Genomic DNA, 25,641 nt, shown 5'->3' on the forward strand with positions numbered 1-25,641 from the left:
ACTTATACCTATTTAGGTAGTCTATTATAGCTTATATTACCTATAGTTAGTAAGAAATAGCCTAGGGCCCTATGTATTTAATTCGCTAGGGGCTTCTAACTACTCTAGGACTTCTTATAACAGGCTAGTACCTATGTATAACCACGTGACCGTAGCCTACCGTTTATAATAAAATATAGCTAAATACCTAATACCGAATATTACCTATCTACCTATAATTTATATACTTAAAAGCTAAGGAATATTATATTACTTCTACTAATAAGTTCCTATATAAATTAATTACTATCTATTATATAGCTCTTATAGTTAAAAAATAAGATTAAGTAGGGTTATAACTAAAATAATATTTAATAATAGTAATTTAAACGTATAAATCAGTAGGTTTATATATACTAAGACCTAGATTTTATATAAAAATAGTTTTTAATAGTTCCCTAATAGGGAACCGTAATAGTTTATAGTTTAGTTTAGTTTTTAGTTTTAAAAACCGTAATTATTACAGTTTAGTTTTTAGGGGCAAGGTTTACCCCTAATTACAGTTTTTAGTGTAGTCTACCTCGGCTTACTATATACTAATAATATAGCGAGATACTACCGCTACTCTATACTAGAGTAACTACTCTAGTATAAAAGTCCTATATCTTTCTATATTCCTCTAATTCCTTAAGAATCAGTCTTTATTTTAATCTGACTATACTAGTTCCTCCTTACCTAATCGATAGGCCCTCTACCCTATAAGTAGACCCTGTAATAAAAAGATTAATATAGTATATAGAGGAAAAGGGATAGGGGATTAGCGTAGGGCTTAGAGGGGATCGAGTACGAGAGAGGTAGAGATATATATCTCCCCCGATATAGTCTATATATAATAGTTAAATACGATCCTCCGGTATAGACTAAATCATCTAAGGCGGATCGTTCACGGATTACGCTCGGAGGATATATAATCTAGCGGCGTCTAGGCGCCTTAAGGATCTCGACTAAGCTATTCCGATTAACGTCGTCGGCGGTACACCCAGCCTCGGTCGCCGACGGGGGCGATCCCGACGGATATAATGGGGTTAGCGGCCGCCCCCGGCGGCGGATCGGGCGGTCCGATAGACGATTCGAGAGCGTCGAGAGCGACGAATACGCCGGGCGTTCTCCGGTCGCGACCCGAGCGGCGGTCGCAGGCGCGGGGGGTACTCACACGGTATAGTAGGGGGTCCGGCGGGAGCTGGGGCAGCGTGCGTATAGGCGCAAACCCCTATATAGTACCTATAAGTATAGGAAGCTAGATCGGGAATAAGAATATGGATTGATTGATCCTCCGAGTTATATACGTAAGTAGATGGCTACGTCACGGTGTGATTACCTGGCGACAAGTTATTGGCTGGAGCCGCCCAACCCATGTGACTCACACGTTGCGCTTCAGGTTCAAATCAGGCAACAATGCGTTCGACGCGCTGATTGGAAACAATCTAGCGCCACTTATCTTTGACAGACAAAGGGAGAGGGATTCACTACCCCTCTTCCCATCAAGATAACCCCCAACCTTCGAATAGTTATAAAATACACTATCATTCCAAGCCCTGATGAGCCCCCAACGGCGAAAGTTGTGACGCTGTACATATACATCCCTCTAGGCTATCCCTTGACAAGCTCATCTTTTCTGCAATCGTTGCTCTGCCCGGATACTAGGGAGTATTGAGTATTGAGCTACTCTTCGAACAATGTATGGAACGGATTTATTTTAAGTTTGGCTGATAGGCTACTTATGGAGAAAACAGTCAAAATTTAATAAACTTACAGGTAATCTATAAGGTATGCATATCTGTAACTCTTACCTTTGATTATTTGTACTTCCTCAGTAACGCTCTAAATAAGTTAAACATTCAACTATACACATAAGTAATTATGGTAAGTACGCTTGTATTAATCTAGACACTAATACATTTATTAGAGCTGTTCAAACTTTAATATATGGAGTAGGGTTACATTGAGGTGACCTTAACTTATCTTTTAATACCTTTTAATACAGTAGGGCGACTTCTAATCACTGATAACCCCCGTACTTTTGGCATGCTTTATATCTGACGTAATGAAACTGATAAGCAAACATTGCCCCAAAAATGACTGCCGCCACGCCTTCATCTCACTTTTACCCCCACTCTCTAATATTTCATCACATGAAACACAGAAATTCTGCTATACTCAAACAGAGCAGGGTGGCGCTTTTTTTTTCCCTAGCAGGCAAATTTAGAAGTACTCCCTGACAGAAGTCTTCAACAAATTGTGCTCAAAAAGGGAAGCCAACACTGAAGTGAAAATGAATCAAACTTCTATCACTCTCTGCGCTGATGACACCTTTGGGCCGACAGTGCGTGCTACTTCATGCAGGGGGGCTTTGACTTTACTCTGCTGTTTGAGGACAGTATGTTTGCAATTGCACCATCTGCTATATTTTTGTTGGCCGCACCCATCCGAGTCGTTCAGCTATACAAGAAGAATGACAAGATACGATGGCTCTCGCTAAAGGCAATAAAAATGGTACCGATTATCTCTTTCTCTCTTGCGAGGACCAGAAAACCATACTCAAGCCAATACTAAATGACTGCAGGCAACCATCATTGTCTATTGCCTTTTAAAACTGAGCCTGCTGATACTATGGACGCTTCATGCGGATCTTCGGTCAAAAGCTACGATCGCAGCTGGGGCTTTCGACCTGGCTTCAGCAATTCTGACGGGTTTGCTTTCGCCGGTCGAGCATGCGAAATCATCGAGACCTTCACCATTGATTAATGTGTTTCTACTCTCTACAGCGCTTCTTGATGGTGCTAGGGCGAGAACAGAATGGCTTATTCTCCAGCAAGCTTCGGTTCTAATTCCCTCTATGTTCATTGCCTCTCTTATTGTCAAGATTCTCCTTCTCGTATTCGAGTCGATTCCCAAAAGACATCATGTGTTGCCGCCGAGTGACAAGCAGACGCCGGAAGTGACCAGTGGCATCTTTGGGCTGAGTCTCCTCGCTTGGCTTAATCCACTGATTGTCTTAGGAAACCGGGGGAACATATCCCTACTAGAGCTATTCCCCGTGGACGAACACATTGCCTCTGTCGCGGTTGACACGAAACTACAAGCCGAATGGAAGTTGAGTAAGTCTGCTGAGTAGGGTCCTCTTGAGGCGACTGGGAACTCACCCTTAATAGGCTCGAAGAATAAGTCTTATTCTCTTGCTTTAGCAATGACACGAGCTCTCTGGCTGCCTCTAAGTGTGACGATGATTCCTCGGTTCTTCCTTGTCGGTTTCTTGTTGGCACAGCCATTCTTGATCGAGAACGCAGTCCATTTCGTAGAGAACACGGAAGATACTGGCAATTACGTTGGTTATGGTCTGATCGGAGCGTATGGTCTGACGTACATTGGCATTGCTGCAAGTCCATCCTACCCAATATTACTCCAATTTAGAGCATTGTCCTAACCTCACTCCAGATCTCGACTGCCTGGTACCAATACTTAACAGCACGGGCCGTTACGATGATTCGAGCTGGTCTTATTAGCATAACATATAGATCGATGCTGGATATCATGGACACCAGTGTTGAGAAATCGTCCGCTGTCACTCTTATGGGCACAGAAGTGGAACGAATTGTTGCAACACTCCAACATGTCATCAGCATTGCCCCTGATTTTATTCAAGTAGGGCTTGCGGTGTGGATTCTGGAGATTCGACTCGGTCCCATTTGTGTTGCCCCCATAATAATGGCACTGAGTAAGTAGAAGTTCTCCTTCATATATGGATGAGACGACGGCTGATTTTGCCTAAACTCACAGTCTCAGCTATAGCATCAGCCCAGGTTGCCAAGCTTATAAGACCGCGACAGAGAAGATGGATGCAGGCAATACAAAAAAGGGTTGGGGTCACATCCCAAGTGATAGGGTCCATCAAGAGTATGAAAATGCTTGGACTCACTGCCAAAATGACAAAGATTGTGCAGAATCTAAGGGTGATGGAATTGCATGACTCCAAGAAATTCAGGCAGGTTCAAATCACCAATATAATCCTCGGTATGAGTGATGTGTGATGATACACCCATCTCTTCCAGCACACATTAATGTATTTTCTCGCTTTAGGGAACGCACCCGGTCTGCTGTCTCCTGTTGTCACCTTTATGGGTTTCGCTATAATTATCAAGCTTTCAAATGGCGACCTGCCGAACACAGCAACAATCTTCTCGTCCTTGTCCCTGCTGTCGATTTTGATTAACCCAGTCAATGAGTTGACTGCTGCTTTACCGAATTTGACTGCGGCATTGGATTGCTTCAACCGGATCCAAGAATACATCATGGCCGATAGGCGCATCGATTATCGGACCATAAAATCCACTACTTCTGGTCGATCTGATATCTTCGCCGATAATTCCCATACGGCGAGCCTTCCAGATGTTGATTACAACACCAAATCCCCCAAATCTGAGGACAATGCTGAGACAATGGTGACCACACAAGTCCCTGCAGTGCACGTACAAAATGACCCGGCAATTATAATAGACCATGTCGATGCTGGCTGGTCGAAAGATGTTATCGTCTTGCATGACTTGTTAATACAGATTAGGCCGACTAGACTAACCATGATCGTTGGCGATGTCGGGTGCGGGAAATCCTCGATTTTGAGGCTCTTGCTTGGCGAAATTGTCCTTATCAAAGGATCTGTCACTCTGTCTACAGATGACATCGCGTACTGCAATCAGACACCTTTCCTCACCAACCAAAGTATTCGGAAAAGTATTATTGGGGCTCGGGAGTACGATGAGGAATGGTACCATAGATGCGTACATGCATGTGCACTCGATGTGGATCTCAAGCGCTTTGCAAGCGGTGACAATACTGTTGTCGGAAGTAAAGGCATTGCATTGAGCGGTGGACAGAAGCAGCGCTTGGTATGTTGGCACGGCCTTTGATTCGCAAATTCCTGCTGATACCAGGAGTTAGGCATTGGCCAGAGCTGCCTATGCACGAAAGAACATTGTCTTGTTGGATGATGTGTTGAGTGGACTGGATGCTGAAACTGAGCATCAATGCTTCGGTCGCCTTCTTGGTCCAGATGGGCTATTTCGGCGTTCAATGGCGACAATCGTCCTTGTTACACACTCTGGTGAGATGGAATACTTCCTGCATTGCTGGCGGTGACTGACATTTATTCTGTAGTAAAATGGTTGCCATACTCGGATCAAGTTATTGCGATGAGTCACGAAGGGAGAATACTACAATCTGGCTCATATGAAACGCTTGTTTTAGAACCTGGTTATATCCAAAATCTTCAATTGCAGAAGACTCATCAAATAGCACCACCATCAGGAACAGACCATGTTCCAGAAAAGAATGAACCAGTGAGTGCCTCACAGACGAATGAGTCGAACAGCGCTACCAACGGAGAGAACCGAGGCAAAAGAGACTTTTCAAATCTCAACTTCTATATATCCTCAATGGGCAGGACGAGTTTCTTTCTTTTCGTGTCCTTAGTTGGGGTTGAAGTGGTACTCACAGCCCTGCAACGTGGGTATCGCCCATTCGTACACAAGCGTGTCCTCATCATGGCTAACTCAGACTCCAGCCCTATGGCTCAACTGGTGGGTACAGGCTTACCAAGAAGATCCCAATCTGGACCTGGGCATGTGGGCCGGTGTATATGCCCTTTTTGGGGTTCTAGGATTGTGTTTTTTGGGACTGAGCGGAGGGTTAGTGTGAATAGAGAAATCCTCCCCCCGTATGGAAGGTTATACTTACTATGGATCAGATATCTCTTGATATCCATCATCCCAAAGTCGTCGAGAAACTTGCATTATGGCATATTACGCGCTACCATGCGGTTGGTGACTTCAGTTTTCGTCTGCTCTCAGTCTAAGTTCACTCACTAGTTACAGGGCACCCCTGGATTTCTTTACCCTCATGGACACAGGAGCAATTGTCAACCGGTCTGTCAAACAGTCTGTGACAGGAAAGCAGGATACTGAATATGAAGCAGCTTCAGTCAGGACATGACGCTAGTGGACATGTCATTACCCATGGCTCTCCTCCTTGCCACTGAACGTGAGTATCGGATTTCCGCAGCTCTATTCTATCGGTCCCGTAATACTCATGATGATAGGATTTGGCAATTCTATTGCAGAAGCTGTTCTCACTTGCGTCGCATCCGGATATATGGCGATCTCCCTACCTTTTCTTGCTGCAACTCTTTACTATCTCCAAAATGCATACTTACGAACATCACGTCAAATTCGTCTGCTCGACCTCGAGGCCAAATCTCCTCTTTATACGCACTTCACTGAATCACTGCAGGGATTACATACCATTCGAGCCTTTGCATGGTCGGAACATCTAATATCTCAAAACACAATGCACCTAGATATCTCTCAACGGCCATTCTACCTTCTTCTGTGTCTGCAGCGGTGGTTGAATCTTGTTCTTGATCTGATAGTTGCGGCCCTGGCCATTATTCTCATGTCTCTGGCAGTAGCACTCAGACATAGCATGAATACAGGTCTGCTTGGGGTTGCAATGGTCAGTATTGTGAACTTTGGGCAGACACTATCGTACTTTATTACCTACTGGACCATGCTGGAGACCTCCCTGGGTGCTATCGCCAGGACCAAGCAATATATGGCGGAGACACCGTCAGAGGAGGTGAAGGGGGCCCAGAATCTTCCTCCAGACTGGCCCTCAGAGTCGAGCATTGAGATTTGTGATGTCTCAGCTTCTTACAGGTTGGTTTGCCCCTAACTTCCCTTCCGAATACTGTCGATCCCTAACCATGATGTCAGAAATGCCGGTCGAGAGGTGTTGACCGACGTAAGCCTGTCGATTCCAGCAGGACAGCGATTGGCAATTTGTGGGCGTAGTGGGTCTGGTAAATCTACTTTGATCGCACTCCTTCTCCGCTTGATGGACCCTGACAAGGGCTCTATCTTCATTGGGGATCAGAATATCTCCTGCTATAGTCGAGAGGCGATTCGAAGCCGTCTTGTGACCCTACCACAAGAGCCTTGGTTTCTTCCTGGAGGATGTGGGACTGTGCGTGATAACCTAGATCCTTTCAAAGACACGGCAGATAAAAAGGAGATCTATAAGGTACTGGAAAAGACTGGTCTTGAGGAACAGGTTAAAGCCATGGGTGGGTTGGACGCAGACATGGATCAGGAGGGAGGCATTTTGTCGTCAGGCCAAAGGCAGCTGTTCTGCCTGGCCCGCGCGATGTTAATGCGACGAAGCAAGCTACTGATTATGGATGAGGCGACAAGCAGGTATGCTCTCTAGATCCCTTGCCTTGAGCGAAGCATTCAAGATTGATCCAACTCGGATGGAACCTCTACTAACCGTCCGTCAATGATGCTCAGTGTGGACCACAAAACGGAATCACGGATTCTCTCACTGCTTCGCACTGAGTTTAGTGGGTGGACAATTGTGCATGTTGCGCATAGGCTGAGATTTATTCGGGATTTTGACAGAGTAGCGGTGATCGACCGAGGTCTTATCATTGAGTGTGATACACCACACAGCCTTCTGGCAGATCCGTCTTCGGTCTTGTCAGAGTTATATCGAAAAGATGGGCATGATGATTAAGAACACATGAGAGGCCATGGTATTTTTTGGAGGGTGCCTGGTATAAGACTGTCCGGCTGTTGTTTGGAAGGGGATGGAACCCATATTGAGGATAGAAGGATTTGATGGCTGGCTTGCTGTGTTTTGAGTTTGTCTAGTTCCGTCGCAAATGATGCACAGTGGATGACTTGGAATATCCTGGTGATGGGGATTGTCGTGCACGACCTGCTATGACACCTTTTACACATTTTGCGCAGAAGCCGGCCGAAATTTCGAAGCCTCGATCTCGACGCTTGGAAAATGAGGGGAAGGGGTTACATTGAGATGGTTAATGCTGTGGATCTTGGTGTGAGATTGACAGCTGCATAGTAATATGTACACACAGTTTAGAGTATTCCGATTACGCTAGCTTTCGTCCAAAACAGGGCAAATTTTCATTAGAGCAGCCAGCGCAGACAGGCGCAGAAGGATTTCCCCGAGTTGCAGGGATCTGCCTCATAACACATGGTTAGCGTCTTACTTTGCATAACACTTAAAATGTCTACCTTTGGTATTGACAGCGTCCGTTTATTTTCTTTTTTTTCTTTTTGGGATAAAAAGATAAGTGAGCTATTGGTTTGATAAATGTAGCGTCCAACATAAGTTCTAAATTTCTAGCAGTCAGCAGAAGCCGAGAAAGTAGTTTTTGTCAGTGGTCCAACAAAGCATTCTGAACTTCCCCACTTATAATATCCTACAACTGGATATATACTCGATCGAGGTTAGATTTGTGCAGTCGGTTTTCCTTCTCTTATCAAACCGCCTCGGGTCGTTAAATTTTCCTTCTTTAGGGGCTCTTTTTTCTCCTTCGCACTTGGAATTGTGAACCATTAGAACACCTGGCTTAACAGTGCTGCCTTATCCACGATTGATAGAAATGACTTGGCGTAACTTTCAGTTAATGAACTGGTATGATTCTTGAACTGGCGATGCTTATACCATGTAACGGGGTGCCGACAGATTTATAGTATGCCCGCAGCAAGCGGCAAGTTTGGAAAAACAGGCTCTGAATTGTTACTTCAACGCGAGAGCATCGAATCAGGGATTGAAGGCTCGGAGGCTATCAACGCTGCTCGGATAAAAAGACAGAAGCCATACAAGTAGACCACTATATTGTGCAAGCTCATCATCATCTGGCTCGCGATATGGGGTTGTTTACAACTCGCATACCAATCGTACACAAGCTTCCGCTCCTGGAGAAAAGTGTCCTGTAATTGCGGGACCTCTGTAGCAGAGGCGCAGTTAATGAACTGCCGGTTCGATGCAATTGCTGCATTATGGCTTCCACCTCACTGCATTGATGCAGAACTTTCTCAGCAGTTTGATCATGCCGGAGACGGGCCGAACGGCACCTGGCTCTACTACTCGGACATGAAAAAGACGAACATATTGAACATGGAGGAGGTTGGAAATCTGGCAGAGGACCCCAATGGAGCTTTCTTCACAACACACAAATGGCATGTGGCGCACTGCTACTATAACTGGTTGAAACAATTCAGAAGGGGGAGACCGGTGTGCAAATGGAGGCCAGATTCGGCACGGAGGGACATATCAGACATTGCGTGATGATCTCTATGACAAAGACACCGATGGATATAATTGCGACGGGTTCAGATGTCGTGCTCGACGCGGATGTCATCAGGCAGCCCAAGAGGCCACATCCCTAGATGTGGACAAGCCGGGTCATAGATTTGGCGCGGGCAAATTGTGCAATGTCTTGACTTGTTTGTTGACAAATAGGGGCTTTATCTTGGCTGCCTACAGACTACCAAACAAATTTACGATTACTATAATCTCTAATACTTGTAGTATCAAGAGCTTGATCTAAAGCCCGCTACTCCTTTTCCTTCGAGACTCCGATGAAGAGTTTGCCATGGTTAATGTAATATCTGAAAAGGATAGCTGAGCACTGGCCTCGGTATCCCTACGAATATCATGCGAGGTGAGATCCGACCAAGCCCTGTCCGCAAAGGGTTAATGCGCATGACATTTGTGCAAATTAGGCCGATAAATATCCTAAAAGTCTAACGGTGTATAGCATTAACGTCGGTTATTGATTCTTATGGATTTCTGTTGTCAGTGTTCTCCCGGCCCACCTCTCTTATCCTATACTTTTTGATCGCCCCCTGGTCTTTTATCCTCGGTAGACCGTCTCCTATTCAAAACCACACCAAGACATGGCAATTTCTATCCCAGCGCAGTGGCTGCAGCGCTTCAGACCGAAACCATATACATATGAGCCATGCAGCGATCAATCCAGCGAGATTGACGAACCACCCAGTCCAGAACAGGAGCGGCGCTTTCACGGCTTCACGAAGTATGTCCTGCCAACCGCTGGTGGTTTTCTTCTCGGTATTATGATTATGACCGTTGTCGGACTTTGGCAATCGCCCTCGCTTTCTCCTCGGACGTCTATTCAAGGGCCCTCTTCAGACTTTCCCACCTCATGCGGCCCTACTATGCTAATCCCTAATAGCACTGTATAAACAATAAATAACAGCACCCTGGATATGTTCTACCTCGCACAGCTAGCAGCAGCCATCTACCACTATTCCTCCCAACTGGAACATGACTTCCTCCTTCTCTGATTTCCCTGCCTTCTACACAGCCCACCACGCCCTCCTGCACTCCTCCGCCTGGTGCTCTTACTACTCCACCCCCTTCCTCACCCAGCGCACCACAGCGCGCTTCTACCGCCAGCCCGTCCTCCAGGACCTCCCCGACTCCTCCTCACCGCTATGCCAGCCGCGCCACAATCCGGTGTCCGCACACGTCCTGAAACTCCCCCGCTGGGCCTACACTGTCGGGTGCACGCGCCGCAGGCAGCCCTTTCTGCCATTTGTGACTCTTACCACAGTAGCCCTCAGCACGCTGGAGGCAACCATGACCCGCCTGCACACGGCCTTCCCCAGCGCACTACCCCATTCCGAATCACATGCGCGCTTCTGGCTTAACTATTTTACTCCTGAGCCATCTCCATCTCGCCTGGATAATGTATCTCCCCGGGAAGCATGGGGGCGCAATAGCTTTGGGATATTGGTCGCGCAGGGAAAGTATGATATACACGGGTTGGAAGCAGAGTACCTCGCACAGATATCGGGGGGGGGGAGGTTGCCGAGGGAGATGGCGAGTCGGAGCAGGTGATGTGGTGTGGGTTGCCGGATGGAGGGATTGGAGAGCAGGCGTGGTGGAGGGGGTGAGAGGAAGAGGTCGGGAGTGAGGATGAGGTGGAGTTCCTAGCCGCCTTTGCGGTGGAGGAGACAGTTGGACGAGGACTGGAAGGAATCGAGATGGATTAGTTGGACTTGTCAATCCGGTCACATATACTACGAGCGGTTATGCAGGCTGCGGTGAAGGACAGGCAGGATATGGAGCATTTCCTGGGGCAGCTAGAGAGGCGGATGGTGCAGAAGGGGATAATTGGCAAGGAGAGGGCAGGGAGGTGGGCCAGGGAGGCCTTGGGGATCATGGAGCCGTATGTACGTGTATGGCAGGGCGTGTAGCCTGGTGCAGAGGAGAGGGGGGAGATGCTGCGGCGGATCTTGGTGGACAATGCGCAGCTCTTTGCACGCTGGAGGGTGTCACCTCTTTCGAAGCAGTTCACTTTTGAGCTCGGGCCGAGCGAGTAAGGGATGCAGACTACCATTACGACCATTACACAACCATTAAACAGGTGTGTAGGTATCTATGTATGTACATACAGAGTCAAGCATCCAAGACTCCAATCCAAGCCCATTTATACTTTATACTGCAGCTCCTTCTCTAACGGATTGGCCACAGAGAACGCAATCTTCCCGTAACACATAGGACAGTGAGTGGCCTTACTGTTGGTGCCTTCGGCTGCGTGTCCATTGTTTTCTCATAGCGCCTCATCAACACGACTCCATTCTATCTCATGAATGCAGTAAACAGAACTGTAACATGACAGCCTCAGGCTTTCCCTAATCTTACTTGGAATACTAGCCTGGTCCCTAAAACTCAGGACTAGCAGTCACCGCGGGCTGGTCATTGACCTGACCCAGCTAGAATTTTACATTGATAGCACCATTACGATCAGCTATAAGGAACTGCTCAAGCAACACCCATAGAATACTCTATCATTATCTACCTACTTTTACTGCTACTTTCGCTCTGTAAGTGCGACTTACTTGTAGGTGGGATGAGCATGATCTGGTCTGGTCAAGGATTTGGCCCCCGATCCGGCTTAGGTGCAGGAAGTATAATGAAGGGTGATATTATTCACATGTAATAATCAACACTTATTTCTGGGGGTAAAAAGGCACTGATGTATGCCCTAACTTCCCTGGTAACAATTGCGGGGAAACCCTGCTACCGAACCGCTATAGAATATGGCACTATAGGACAACCGTAGCCCTCCCAAGGCCATAACAGGATGGAACACCTCATCCAGCTGTATTTTAGATGATATTCTGGTGGACAGGTTGGGTTCTAGAAGCTATCAGGGACTAGATAAAGCTCACTGATCTGCTTACTTTGTTTCTAGAAAATATCTTTACAATCACAGTCACAGTATATCCTGCGTACAGAACGATGGTATATATATAATCTTTGAGAAACCTATATCTAGGTCCTTAAGATAGCTTTCTATATCCCGGTTCTCTGACACTGTGAGTAGATATTCTAAACAATCATTGCATGGAAAACTATATCCCTATAATATTATCGCTAATACCTGCCCTAGGTAGTTTTCCTTTATAGCTTCCTATATTTATTCCATTTATAGGACTATATTGGGGACTAGGACCACAATAGTGCGGTCCTAAAATAGTTCGGACACCTAGTAGTCCCAAAAGTAAGGACTAAGCCCTGTAAAGTATGGTCCAGTCCTAGTCCTAGTCCCGTCCTAAGTGATCCTTGCCGAGGTCTATATTTCATAGTATAGTCTCTAGACTACTGTTTCTACTAGGATCTAGAAATAGGCTCCCATAGTTAACAAAACCCTAGCCTACTGGGATATATATACAACACTTACCCGTATGGGATAGAAACGTCACTGGTGGAGGCTGTGTCATCAGGTTGGGTCTGGGTTAGATTGGGCTGTGCGGAAGTCCAGACATGTCTGGACAATAGTCCAATCCTGGTTGGTGATGGCGGTGACAAACTCTTCCGTGCTGTGAGAATTACTATAACTGCCTCGATCGCTTCTATTAGATATTTCGAGTTGTGCCCACGGTTCGTAGGGATTCTGAACGCGTTGAAAGGGGCTGGGAATTCACAGGAACGGGGACACAAAACCCCCGAACCTAAGGCTTCCATCCCCCGCACACTTGGCGTGACTCTGTCCCCACATCGGCGTGGAAACCTGAGATGTAGATTTTATTCTTAGTTCAAAGGCCAGTGTATTTTTATTGGTGGGTAATCACACAGCTTGACAGAGTGCCCTGGGAAGCGCCGGGAAAATGCGTGGCCTACATGCCACATTAGCCTAAACAACCAATACAGCTCGCCGTAAGCTTGATCGTGGGGTCGATATTTTCTACCAGATATCAAAAGGCTGTCGTATTTCGTTCGATTGCGGAAATTTGAAAATTACCTGTTTCCGAGGGGGTTTGAAGAGCTTTCTTTCACCCCATGGTTGAGGCACCACACGTCTGACTGTTCGATATGCTCCTGGACGAGACTGGCCTTGAAGCCTGGCTGCGGTATGCCGCTCTCCCCGCCGAGATCGCTAGCCAGCACCCGCGGTACTCCGCGATTATTGCTCTTACCGACAACCAGAGCAGTCCAGTATACACTGCAAGCAAGGAGTTACAATTAGGACTGTCTAAGATTCTTGGTCAAGATGTCAATCTTGAAACCAAACTCACGCCGCGTCCGACACTCGCTTCTCTATCATTGTGGGGACAGTTGACGCGTGGGCTGCTACGGGGGGCGATGTACAAGATATCCCTGGCCTGAAAGCAGACGGCCTCTGTCTCAGTTGCCGACAGGGTGTAGCTGTGAAGATTCTTGGGCAAAATGAGTGCGGTGCGCTGTATGGTGCCTTCGAGTTCCTCATGCTCTTGTCTCAGAATGAGCGCTTGCCAGAGCTGCATGCGTCCAGTCCCAGCGCTAGTGCGATGGGTCAATGAATGGGATAACCTTGATGGGACTATCGAAAGAGGCTATGCTGGGCCATCAATCTACTTCAAGGACGGATACGTGGTGGACGACTTGACCCGCACCGGCCAATATGCGCGCCTGCTAGCGTCCGTTCGACTCAATGGCATCATCGTCAACAACGTCAACTCCGATGCCGAACTGCTCAATCCTACCAACATGGAGGGCCTCGCCCGCATCGCCGACATCATGAGACCGTGGGGTGTGCGTATCGGCGTTGCATTGTATTTTGACACCCCGAAAGGTCTCGGTGGCTTGCCTACATCTGATCCTCTCGATCCTGGCGTGATTGCCTGGTGGGACTACATCACCACGAAGCTATATCAACATGTTCCCGATATGCTAGGGTACCTCATCAAGGCCAATTCGGAAGGACAGCCAGGCCCCCTGACCTACGGCCGCACTCTAGCCGACGGTGCCAATCTCTTTGCCCGAGCGCTCCAGAAGCATGGCGACGGAATTGTCATGTATCGAGCCTTTGTATACAACTACCATCTCGATGAGTCAAACTGGAAGAATGACAGGGCAAATGCCGCTGTGGAGTTCTTTGACCCACTGGACACAGAGTACGAAGACAACGTGCTGGTTCAAATCAAGTACGGCCCTATCGACTTCCAGATCCGAGAACCCCCGTCCCCTCTTCTCGCGCATCTTCGAAAGACGCCAATCATTCTAGAGCTTCAAGTCGCTCAGGAATACCTCGGTCAACAAAACCACGTTGTTTATCTCCCCCCGCTCTGGCGCACAATTCTCGACTTTGACTTCCAAATCGACGACAAGCCATCCCTTGTCTGCGATATCGTCTCCGGCGAACGTTTCAACCGGTCTCGGGCTGGTTACGCTGCAGTTGTCAATATCGGCAATGACCCGACTTGGCTTGGAAGCCACCTTGCCATGTCCAACTCTACGCGTACGGCCGCTACAACTGGAACCCTCAAAGCGACGAGGTCGAGCTCATTCGAGACTGGTCCTGCCTGACATTCGGCCTGCACAAAACTGTTGAATCCACCATCACCAACATTTCTATGCAATCCTGGCCCACATAAGAAAATTACAGCGGTAACCTGGGTATACAGACGATCTGCGATATTGTCAAGACCTGCCACTTCGGGCCCTCGCCCGCTGCGCATGATGGCAACGGGTGGGGCCAGTGGACACGAGCAGATACACACGCGCTCGGCATGGACCGCACCGTTGCTACCGGCACTGGCAACGCGGGTCAATATCCATCTGCCATTGCAGTGCAGTTTGAGAAGATCGAAACCACACCTGACGAGCGAGCTCTTGCTCTGGTTTCATCATGTGCCGTACAAGCATGTCCTAGAATCCGGAAAGACAGTCATCCAGCACTTCTACGACGCGCATTATGATGGGGCACGTGTAGCGCAGACCTTCCCAAAGCAGTGGGAAGCTCTGCGTGGGTTGATCGATGATGCGAGGTTCAAGCATGTGCTGTTTCGCTTGCGGTTTCAGGTGGGCCATGCGGTTGTCTGGCGAGACTCAGTGAATACATTCTACCATGCGAAATGTGGAATTGAGGATGAGCAGGGACGGGTGAGAAATCATCCCTGGCGAATTGAGGCCGAGGCTATGGGGCTAGACGGGTTTGAAGTGGTATCTGTGACGCCGTTTGAGGCAGCATCTGGCAGTCGAGTAATCGTGGCGGTTTCTGGTGTGCAAATGGCCACCGCACAGTCCACCGTTCCTTTTCCCTTCCGGCGTCTATGATATTGCTGTTAACAACTATGATCATCTGGGCGGGAGGTCGCAGTACCAAATCTTCCTGAATGACCGTCTCGTTGGTACATGGGCAGGTGATCTGGAGAAGCATCTGGGCCATGACTTTTCAGATGGCGTTGATGGGCATTCCGCGACGCGGATCACTTTCAAACATATAACGGTGAGCAAGGGCGATCGACTGCGGGTCTTTGGGAAACCAGACGGAGCTGAACGTGCGCCGATAGACTATGTGTCGTTTTTGCCGGAAGGATTGTGGATTAGTACTTTCGAGACTTGTTTGTTGGGATATTTAATGTTCTACTGGTTCCCATCGCCATTTATCGTAGCTTGACAAATGGATTGCAACTTGCCGTGAGCTACCGATGTACTGATTGTTTCAATTCTGAGACTTGTACATTGTCTGAACCAAGTTCCACCTTTCAAGGTAAAAAGGCTTCCACGTAAAGACAGGTAAAATTTTCCAACGAGTATTATTGCCCTACCAATGTTCTATCCTCGCTTGTCTTGTCTAAAAAGGTATAGCCGTATCTCCGATGGTATTCATATTCATGTAAAGAGAGCGAAGGTTCTGTTCTCGCTTAGGTGACCGGCCGCTGCTACAACTCAGTGGCAAGGCCTCGTGTAATAACTTAGCATCATACAAGATTCAATTTTTAGAAAATGTCGGCATTTGGCTGACGGTATGTGTGATTACCCCCCAACCGGATCATTTCGAGACTATTCAGCCGAGTATTGCTTGCCAAACGCGGGGTAACATGGAGGAGTCCCCCACAGCCAATAAACATACGCCCACAGGGGGTTGGCTGCTGCAAAAGGCTAATTGGGTTTAAGCAAGAGGACGGCTAAACGGGAGAAGTTCCGATGAAGTCTGCTACAGACCTTTCAGCCGGAGTACCTGAAGTCCCTTCCCGGGGTACATATTTTTGATGCTGATTGGAGGGCGGCAAGAAAGGTGATATAAGGCATATCCATCGTTCCCGGTCTTCTGATCAGCTATTCAAATAAAGGCGCAGGTTGATTCTTGCCGCAAAACCTACTAAGATGCAAGTCACGGCAAAGTTCCTCCTTCCCCTTGCCCTTGGGCACTTGGTCGAAGCCTTTCCACGACGAGACCTTACCTCCGCAACCGTGACTGTTGATACGACCGTCAAATATCAAGAAGTGGATGGCTTTGGCTGTTCACAAGCCTTTCAGCGAGCTGAGGACATATTCGGCAAATATGGATTGCCTCCAGTCAATCAAACCTTCGTACTGAACCTTCTCTTCGACAAAACAATCGGGGCGGGCTTCACCATTCTCAGAAATGGAATTGGCTCTAGCAATTCATCCGCAAGCAACTATATGAATTCTATTGAGCCTTTCAGTCCAGGCTCCCCGTCTGCTAGGCCCAAATACGTATGGGATGGGTACGATAGTGCCCAGTTTTCGCTGGCCGAGAAAGCCTACTCTCGCGGACTGTCGAGTCTATACGCCAACGCCTGGAGCGCCCCGGGGTATATGAAGACCAACCTCGACGAAAACAAGGGCGGCTACCTCTGCGGTGTTACTGGTACTTCTTGTCCCTCCGGAAATTGGATGCAGGCGTATGCGAATTATCTCGTCCAGTATATTCGGTTTTATAAGCAGTCCGGCGTCGAGGTGACTCACTTAGGCTTCCTCAATGAGCCTCAGCTGGCTCCCTCCTACGCTAGCATGCTCTCTAATGGTACCCAGGCGGCTGACTTCATTCGTGTTTTGTCCCGGACCGTCAAGAAGGCTGGACTCAACGTCAAGCTCACCTGCTGCGATGGCATGGGGTGGGACCTCCAGGCAGAAATGATGCCTGAGCTACAAGCCGGGCCTGATCCAGCTATCAACCACTTATCCGTCATCACAGGCCATGGCTATGAGAGCGCCCCCACGTTTGAACTCGACACCGAGGTAAAGGTCTGGGAATCTGAGTGGGCCGATTTGACAGGGCAATTCACTCCCTACACTTTCTTCGAGAATGGTACCGAGGGCGAGGGCTTGACATGGGCTCGTCGCATTCAAGTCGCCTTTACAGATGCCAATGTCAGTGCCTTCCTGTACTGGATCGGCGCTGAGAACTCGACCACAAATAGTGGATTGATCAATATGATCAACAATGAGGTGATCCCGTCGAAGAGATTCTGGGCATTTGCTCAGTTCAGCAAATTCGTCCGTCCCGGTGCTCGACGGGTCCTCTCCTCCAGCTCCCAATCGGCCATCACGACTAGCGCATTTGTGAACACAGACGGCGTCGTGGCAGCCCAGCTGATCAACAATGGCACAGAGCCCTACAATTTCAAAGTGGCCATTCAAGGAATCAGGAAGGGCTCCCACGTACGGCCGTACCTGACCGATAACGATAACGACCTGTCGCCTCTACCTGTACTCGCTATTCAAAATGGCAGGGAGTTTATAGGCAGTATCCCTGCTCGTTCAATGCTCTCGCTGGTATCTGCCAAGTAGATGACGCTAGTTATAACTCCTCGTCGGTTTTGCTAGTTGGGACCATATCGGATCACCGTACACAAGTCTCCTTTGGGCGGGTAGCAGAAAATTATGTAAATAGCAATATAAAATTTCCCAAAGCCCTATGTTCTTCTCTAGAAATATTCATATTCTAGAGCTCGCTCGATTCACTTCAACTATATCACTCTCAAACACTCAAACTCAACAAGCTGACGTCAAACGCACTTGCCATGGCTCCAAAGGCCCACTCATTCGGATGTAGCCCATCCCCTGAATCAAACTCCTCTTTCAAGAAAGCGCTGTGCTTGGAATCCCGTAGAACTGAATCGAAATCAACCACAGCATCAAATGTTCCACTTGTCCTGATCCACTGATTTACAGACTGTCTCGTAGCTTCCCGCTGTGGATGGGAATACGACGACGGATCATTTCCGTTGCGAAGACAAAACGGTGTCAACGTAGCCCCGAAGACCCACAATCCATGCGCACGCAATCGCGTAACGAGTTGCTTATATCCGGCAATTAGTTGATTATTCAGAGTCTGCTGGCGGGTCCGATCGGCAGGTTCTTTGCCGATATCATTTATACCGGTGAATATGAGGACATAGCGGACTCCAGAGAGGGACAGAACGTCTCTGTCAACTCGGCTAAGCACACTGGGTCCGATGCCATCGGCTAGGACTCGGTTGCCGCCTGCTGCTTGGTTCACGATCGATATAAGGTGTGATGAATCTGGTGAGGAGAGAAGTCGCTGGAAGAAAAGGTTCGGCCAACTTCTCGATCATATAAGACATACAATCAGTTATGTATCTCCTAAGGCTTGTTTGCTAACCTCAAGGTACATGAATCCTTACCGTGTGTCACAATTTGTAGTGCTACACCGACCATCTGTTATGCTATCACCCAGGAGTGCAAGTGCATGTGTATCTTGCGGGACAAGAGCTTCAATGCCGCTAATGTAGTACCTAATCCGGTGTCAGAATCGGGTCATTTCCCTCCCTTCCCAGATCTTATAGTAGCCGAGCTAATCGGGAGTATACCAATGGTCCGCTTGCTCGACAGCAAGATTTTGGAAGTCTTCCTGGGTGACATGGTCGCCTTTTGTGAAATAGGAGGTAGTCCGACTCCCTGGGTGCGAGGTAATATAGTTCAACTGGTGGCCAGATTCGATGTAAATGCTGATGCTCAGAGCGGTATGTGGGGCTATAGAGAATCCGAAATCAATTGAATCGGAGACGATGTGAGCACCACCAGGGATAGTTGTGGATAAATCTCCGCTGAAAGTGACTCTTTGGAGGGTGCGCGGCTCAACGACCGGAATTCCAGAGTTATTCCCGCCCGCCAGAGCAAGTGTTGTCCTAGTGATAGTGAGAGGCTCGGTTCCGAAGGCGTTGGATAGTCGGATACGTAGGCATTTCTCTGTTCCGATCGAGATCCGCATTGTCTGGCGGAGAGTGGAATTTCCGAAGACGATATTTTGCTCGACCTGCTCGGAAGAGACATGATCATTAGCAAGCCCCGGAGTGCTCAATTAAAATCGGCTGGAAAGTGCGTACAAAGGCTTCAGACGGAAAATCGTCATTCGCTAGGACCATTGGCATACTTGTCCATGTATGCACCCAGTGATCGTTCTCAGACTCAGGCATGTCCATGATTCTAGACTCTATAAGCTATGGAGGAGTCAATGTGTTGGAGTATTTTCGGACTACCTTAGCCTTATAGTACAGTAGGCGTGATTAGAGAAACCTAGTCCTCATTTGATTCTCGGCTAAATGGCTAATAAGAACGTGAGGTAATTCAAAACTTGTTTTAATTTCCTAGTTACAGGGCAACATGCTTCCTGAAAGAGTTCATTACTGAACTTTTCTCAAATTAGGTTGCTGGGTTATAGCCATCGTATAGAACCCAAACGCACCAAAATACATTATTGGCCAAGATCCAAGTCATTCTTAGTTTTGCATCTTAGCAACTTGATTAACATCCACATCATCCACGGATGCATTCTTGAACTCGCGTGCCTTCAAATCTTTCGAGAACAAAATGTCCAACTCCTCGTAGGTCCGATCCTTGCTTTCAGGAATACGGAAGTAGCCCCATAGAAGACAGAGCAGGGAGAATGCTGCTGCAAGAAACCCGGCTTTTCCCTTCATATTCCCTTCTGTTGGATTGAGGGTGTATGGAACTACGGTCGCGCTGAAAATATTGGCTACGTTGTAGGCATTTCGCGCCAATGAGATGGTCTTGGAGCGCAGTCGCGTTGAAGAGATTTCGCCGACAACGATGAATGCGGTAGGTCCGATGGTAAGTTGGTAGGTGCAGTACCACACCAGGAACATGGCTGCCTGACCGTAGCCGAGCCCAGTAGTTTGATGAGCAAGGGCGAGGAAACCCAGGAGGAGCATGGCGAGGGTCATGCCGGCATATCCAGTCAATGCGATATCACGGCGGCCGAAACGTTTGGTTACAAGCAGTGAGAGAAGGTTGCACACAAAATGGATGCCGCCTTGTCCTACAGTCATCTTGTAGGCGCTGAGTGTTGGTAGACCTGCCTGTTCGTAGAAATAGGTGGCATAATTACTGATAGCAAACCCGCACAATGCCTGGGAAGCCCAGATGAGGCAACTAATCTCTGTGCGCCACAGATTGGACCCTCGGAAACAGTCGATAAACGAGGCGCCCTCTGTCATGGCTTTCTCAATATTCGTAGTCTCCACCATCAATGCCACAGCTTGTTTGACATGTGTCTCGTAGTTGTCTGATCGCGAAGAAAGTCTCTTGACCGACTTCTCGGCCTCGGCAAGACGTCCATGGCGGACAAGCCACCACGGGGACTCTGGTGTAAAGAGAATGAGTGGGATGATGATGGCGACCCATGCCCACTGAACGGCCAGAGGGATACGCCAGCCCCACTCATCAGTGCGCGATGTTTGAGTGTAAATCAGCGCATATGAAACAAACTGGCCGATCCCCCAGCACAGGACGACAAATGTCTCGAGAAAGGCACGAAGGACGAGAGGAGCAACCTCGGAGGCATAGGCAGGCGCCAAAGTAGTAAAAACGCCCCACGCTATGCCGCAGAGCAGCTGGCCGGCAAACAGAATCTCGACTGTCTTGGCAAAAAATGGTATGAAGAGAACACCAGTGAGAAAGAGGAGACTTCCCAGGACCGCTTTCTTATGGCCCCATCGCTCAGTGACAATCGCGTTGATGTAAATACCAACAATATTCCCAAGAGGACTTGCGAGCCCGAGAGCGGTTTGCCACTTGGCTTGAAGTTGATACTTCCCATCGCCAACGGGTACACCGAACTGCTTTCGAAAGGTGGGCAAGCCGAAGAATGACCCCATTATCGCAGTGTCGTAACCGTCCATGATAACGACCAGCGAAACAACCATAGACCAAAGGCACGCTTTCGGGTACATCTTGACTGCTTTCGTGATCGTCATACTATGTTCCTCGGCCGTCGCATTTCGAGCATCCTCGGCCAGGCCAATCCAGCCCGCAACATCTCCCGGCACCTCGACCTGCGCGGCATGCTCGACTTCGGGCTTGGACTCGTGAGGCATGATGCCTAATGGTATCAGGAGCGAGGCTAACGAAATAGAATTTTGTCCTGTATCTCAAGTGTAGTAACGGGGTCGACAAGTGAGACAGGTCCTTGTTGTGGACTGAAGGCGGCCGGCCGGCAAGGAAGTGTGTCTCAGCATTTATACGCTCGTGATGGTCTACAAGGCTTGCCGGCAGGTCCCCAGATGACGGGCCCCCACATGAGTCCGGGGAAGTGGAGAAGCTTACTGTAGGCTAAATCGCACGTTTTCCCCACTATGGGAGGAACGCCAGTGCGAACCAGAGGCCCGGTTTGAAGGCTTGTAACAGGCCCGTTCTTTCATTTTACCGGAAGTTACAAGAGTCATTAGCCGACGGTTATCTGTCAAAGATACTGTATCCGGTATGTCAACTTGGTGGTCGGAAAGAGAGGGTGTGAAATGGAGTGTTATTCTCGTCTCTCCAAAGAAGCGTTCCGTGGTTTGTTTTTTTGTTTTTGTCGATCGCATAATCAGATTGGGAATCTGCACGAGTATTTCCTCAATTAGTAGTCTTCAACCTGACAGACCTTCGGTCAAGCACCCTCGGCTACCTCAATACTAACACGTGCCGACCTCTTCCGATTCCAATGTAAGGCGCAAAGTTCCTCGTACTCATCGGCACTTGCGGGCCGCGCAACACAAGGCTTGGCCCCTCCCATTGGCGCCAGGGAAGACGTGCATGTAAGCGCCCTGTTAGCTGCCAAGCTGACACTGTTCCGTGGTCATTGAGGAATTTAGCCAAAATCGTTGAGATCTGGCTAAACAATAATCATACCCCCACGCACCACGCCATAGTCTAGGCCATGAGTTTCTGCAAGGACCAGCCGGACTAACTACGGGGCTCGATAGTTGCAACTGAGGGCCAAACCTCTTGGACAATGGAGTATAGCTCACTCTTGAATGTCTATGTAGCCCGCATGTTGCTAGCATACTAGAGACCCTCAGCCCTCGTCACGTAACACATCTTTATGCAAGCTATAATATGGAGAGTGATGTTTTCTTAGGCTTTGATACAGGAGATAGGTCCTTTGCTTCTCAAGAAAACAAGTAGTAGGTGGTAAGTAAAATATTGTATAGTGTAAAAAGGTATAAAATAAGAATAGTAGATAGTCCGAATGTTACTACGCCTTTTGCAATTTACCACCTACTAACTCTTCGAAGTCAATCGACGCTTCAAATATAGTAAGAAGGATAATTTTTAAATAGCTATTAAAGTATATTGGTAAGAAATCCTAGTTTACTCTAGTAAAATAGTATAATTTCTAATAGCTCTTACGCATGATAGGACTTATAATACTACTTTCGTCCACCATAGCCCCTTATAGTTTTAGGGACTATAACCCGCCACAATATCCAGAATCAGTGTGGCTATGTAATTCCAAAGCTGTAATCAGCCCAGCAGGAACTGCACCCTAGTGTACTATGTGTTGCGATGTCCTTAGAGCGCAGACATCTTGTTCCAGTAGTTTTGGGTAATGGCTTCTGCCGTGAGACTGACTTTGAATAGGGTATGGCTGTTACACGCGACCATCTCCGGCTGCCGTTAGGCGTGCTGCGCGACCTGCTAGACGAATCTCCGGGTGATAGCTAACGAGCGAGGCCCTAGCTTAGCAATCGACAACGAGAGGTCATTATCTTAGTATTTAAACCAGTAGATCCCGCCAAGGGCGGTAGGAGTCAGGACTGTCACAGCCGGCAGGGTTAGTATATCATAGGAGGTCTGGGTGCCGACGTTGGTGTAACACGTCCTCGTCGGCAGCCCGCTCACCGTCACCAAGCCGACCCAAAGACTTAGTCTCTAGAACTAGGAGAAGATGTCTCTTTCGCGCGCATCCAGGTCGAACGGGGTCATATCGTTGGTTAGTATCGTAGGAACAGTGACCAGCGCTCGCTTAGCCTGGATAAGCCTGTTTCCGGTGCGCGTGTCGACCACAAAGCGGATTGAGAACAAACTTGAACAGGACGTGGGAGGAGCCTAGATCGGCCAGGGCGTTGATGTATATATAGCTGTTGCCGCCTTCAATGGTAATGGTGTTAGTCGCGTCTAGGGAAAGCTCTTCCAACCCGGTTTCGGTAATGACACTCAGCATGGCCTGACAGGGTCAATGCCGGTATAAAAGTGTAGCGCAGGGACTTAGATGAAATTTGCCGTGGTCTGTTACTTGCTAACTGGTCTGGTTCCTTAGATATTTCAAGAATTCGTTTTGGCGCTGGAGTTGTTATTTTTAGATTCCTTCTCGTCAGGCTGCACGTCTTCGCACAATGATGCTGGAGGCTCGCAATGATCCCACCACCAAGATCATGGCCCATGCCTGCACGTATGACGGCCTGTCTTCGCGCCTTGTGGAAGAGGCAGGTTTCCCTATGGTCTTCCTTGCAGGCTATGCCGTGGCTAGTTCCTATGATCTGCCAGACACTGGATATATTGCAATGGCAGAGATGTGTGTGCCAAGATTCAGGACACTGTTCGTCAAGTCTCGGTTCCTGTTATGGCGGATGGAGACACTGGATATGGAAGTCAGATGAACGTCAAAAGAACTGTTGAGAGGTTTGCTGCTGCGGGGGCAGCCGGTGTTATGATTGAAAATCCGCGCTGGCCGAAGAGTAAGATTTGGTCCTGCACTTCCCATGTTACTGGATTGCAAAAGAGTCGACGGCTAACTTTGATAGGATGTGGGCACACCAAAGGTAAGGACGTTGTTTCCCGTGAGGAGGCCTATGCCCCGTATCCAGGCTGCTGTCGACGCACGCTATGAAGTCAGGGATGTTTTCATTCTTGCTCGAACCAATGCGCTGATGTACGGTTGGGATGAAGCTACGACCCGGGCCAAGTAATTCATGCGCATCGGCGTGGATGCGATCTTTGTCGAGGCTCTACCCGATCGAGAAGCGATGAAGCGTTGCGTCGAGGAAATCAGCTGTCCTGTCTTTGCCAAAATTATCCAAGGAGGCAAGACAAAAATTTTCGGCGAAAGAGCTTGCTGAGCTTGGGTACAGCGCCGTGGCATACCCCTGGACATTGGTTGCTGCTCACCTCAAGAGTGTTCGAGAGGCTTTGGACGGATTGAAGAGAAGTATGACCGTGGGAGCACCACCGATGATTCTTACCTATGATGAGGTGTGCGAAGGTGTCGGTTTCAACAAGTACTGGGTATCTCTGAATATTCTTTGAGGAGTGAATGCTAATCACCGGACATGCAGGACCGAGAGGGGAAGTACAGATTCAACTAGATCCATACCAGCTAAGGGATTTGGATGGCAATATGGTAGAGACATGCTCTTCCTGTATTATTTATTTATTCTTAGGAAACACAATGCTATTCAAGATGACTCAAATACTATTATTACCCATACAGATCATATCACCACAAAGCCTTTCCGAAAAGAAGCAGTTGGAACCTCGTGGCTCTTTACTATGGGCGCTGGTGCTATATACTTGTTTCGGTAACAATTTGTAGTTACATCTTTAGTTGGTCTAGATCCTAAGGTTATACAAACGTCGTTTTAGGCAGCTTCGGCTCTTCCATGGTTGTTGCCGGCTTGCCTACCTGAAACTTTGGTCGTAGTTCCGCTTGGTTTGATGTTGTCATACCCTTCTACCGATTAAGTAGGTGTGGAATGGGCATGAGAACATATTCATCTGCGATCCTGTAACCTGTCTCTCGCGTTCGGATATCTACCACTTGTCTCAATCAGATGTCGCTGTCGCCTAGCGACATTTTATTCGATCTTATTGTACTCATCGAGGATGTCGCAATAGCTGTATCCTACTTTCATATCCTTCGTCTCGGCGGTCAATCTCGCGCAGTTCGATTTCGGTCCTGGGAAAGTATTATTCCCGTACCGCTTCCAAATCACCTATAGAAAAGGGTAATGAATTGTAATTGCCGAAATTCTCTTCCTATTTGCACAGCAAAGCATACCCATGATGGGTGTTGAATCGACCGCAAGCCTTGCAGAGGACATGATTCGTAGCATTTTGTCCTCCATACTATCTGTTATAGTCTACGTTGTTTCAAGCGGTAAAGACTCAATTTATAGGCCAGCTTGCTGCCCACGCAAAAATCGCAATGGCGACGCTGCCATAGAAAGGAAGCCA

General features: G+C 48.1%; 7 protein-coding genes across 7 annotated transcripts; 5 read left to right on the plus strand and 2 right to left on the minus strand.

Moving 5' to 3' along the window:
- Positions 1-2,342: 2,342 nt before the first annotated feature.
- Positions 2,343-7,296, plus strand: N7482_010068 (ABC transporter integral membrane type 1; the record flags this gene model as incomplete). Its single annotated transcript, XM_056692192.1, has 14 exons — positions 2,343-2,362; positions 2,418-2,532; positions 2,603-3,137; positions 3,192-3,387; positions 3,555-3,754; positions 3,817-4,050; positions 4,117-4,922; positions 4,975-5,137; positions 5,191-5,538; positions 5,597-5,720; positions 5,907-5,957; positions 6,008-6,072; positions 6,131-6,746; positions 6,804-7,296. The coding sequence occupies 14 exons, from the start codon at positions 2,343-2,345 to the stop codon at positions 7,294-7,296; spliced, it is 3,966 nt and encodes a 1,321-aa protein (XP_056538149.1).
- Positions 7,297-10,188: 2,892 nt separating this feature from the next.
- On the plus strand, positions 10,189-10,820 carry N7482_010069 (uncharacterized protein; the record flags this gene model as incomplete). Its single annotated transcript, XM_056692193.1, has 2 exons — positions 10,189-10,673; positions 10,700-10,820. The coding sequence occupies 2 exons, from the start codon at positions 10,189-10,191 to the stop codon at positions 10,818-10,820; spliced, it is 606 nt and encodes a 201-aa protein (XP_056538150.1).
- Positions 10,821-13,245: 2,425 nt separating this feature from the next.
- On the plus strand, positions 13,246-15,468 carry N7482_010070 (glycoside hydrolase family 67 protein; the record flags this gene model as incomplete). The annotated part of the gene is made up of 5 exons (XM_056692194.1): positions 13,246-13,417; positions 13,489-13,608; positions 13,685-14,687; positions 14,798-15,057; positions 15,125-15,468. 5 exons carry the CDS (start codon positions 13,246-13,248, stop codon positions 15,466-15,468), a joined length of 1,899 nt encoding a protein of 632 aa, XP_056538151.1.
- Positions 15,469-16,521: 1,053 nt separating this feature from the next.
- Positions 16,522-17,952, plus strand: N7482_010071 (uncharacterized protein; the record flags this gene model as incomplete). Its single annotated transcript, XM_056692195.1, has 1 exon — positions 16,522-17,952. The coding sequence occupies one exon, from the start codon at positions 16,522-16,524 to the stop codon at positions 17,950-17,952; it is 1,431 nt and encodes a 476-aa protein (XP_056538152.1).
- Positions 17,953-18,142: 190 nt separating this feature from the next.
- Positions 18,143-19,607, minus strand: N7482_010072 (SGNH/GDSL hydrolase family protein; the record flags this gene model as incomplete). The annotated part of the gene is made up of 4 exons (XM_056692196.1): positions 18,143-18,728; positions 18,810-18,920; positions 18,996-19,441; positions 19,512-19,607. 4 exons carry the CDS (start codon positions 19,605-19,607, stop codon positions 18,143-18,145), a joined length of 1,239 nt encoding a protein of 412 aa, XP_056538153.1.
- A 297-nt stretch (positions 19,608-19,904) lies between these two features.
- N7482_010073 (uncharacterized protein) lies at positions 19,905-21,521 on the minus strand (the record flags this gene model as incomplete). The annotated part of the gene is made up of 1 exon (XM_056692197.1): positions 19,905-21,521. One exon carries the CDS (start codon positions 21,519-21,521, stop codon positions 19,905-19,907), a length of 1,617 nt encoding a protein of 538 aa, XP_056538154.1.
- Positions 21,522-23,804: 2,283 nt separating this feature from the next.
- Positions 23,805-24,714, plus strand: N7482_010074 (uncharacterized protein; the record flags this gene model as incomplete). The annotated part of the gene is made up of 2 exons (XM_056692198.1): positions 23,805-23,983; positions 24,540-24,714. 2 exons carry the CDS (start codon positions 23,805-23,807, stop codon positions 24,712-24,714), a joined length of 354 nt encoding a protein of 117 aa, XP_056538155.1.
- Between the last annotated feature and the right edge of the window lie 927 nt (positions 24,715-25,641).

The sequence above is a fragment of the Penicillium canariense genome, assembly GCF_028826845.1.
Source record: "Penicillium canariense strain IBT 26290 chromosome Unknown utg000008l_segment0_segment0, whole genome shotgun sequence".
Classification (NCBI taxonomy): domain Eukaryota; kingdom Fungi; phylum Ascomycota; class Eurotiomycetes; order Eurotiales; family Aspergillaceae; genus Penicillium; species Penicillium canariense.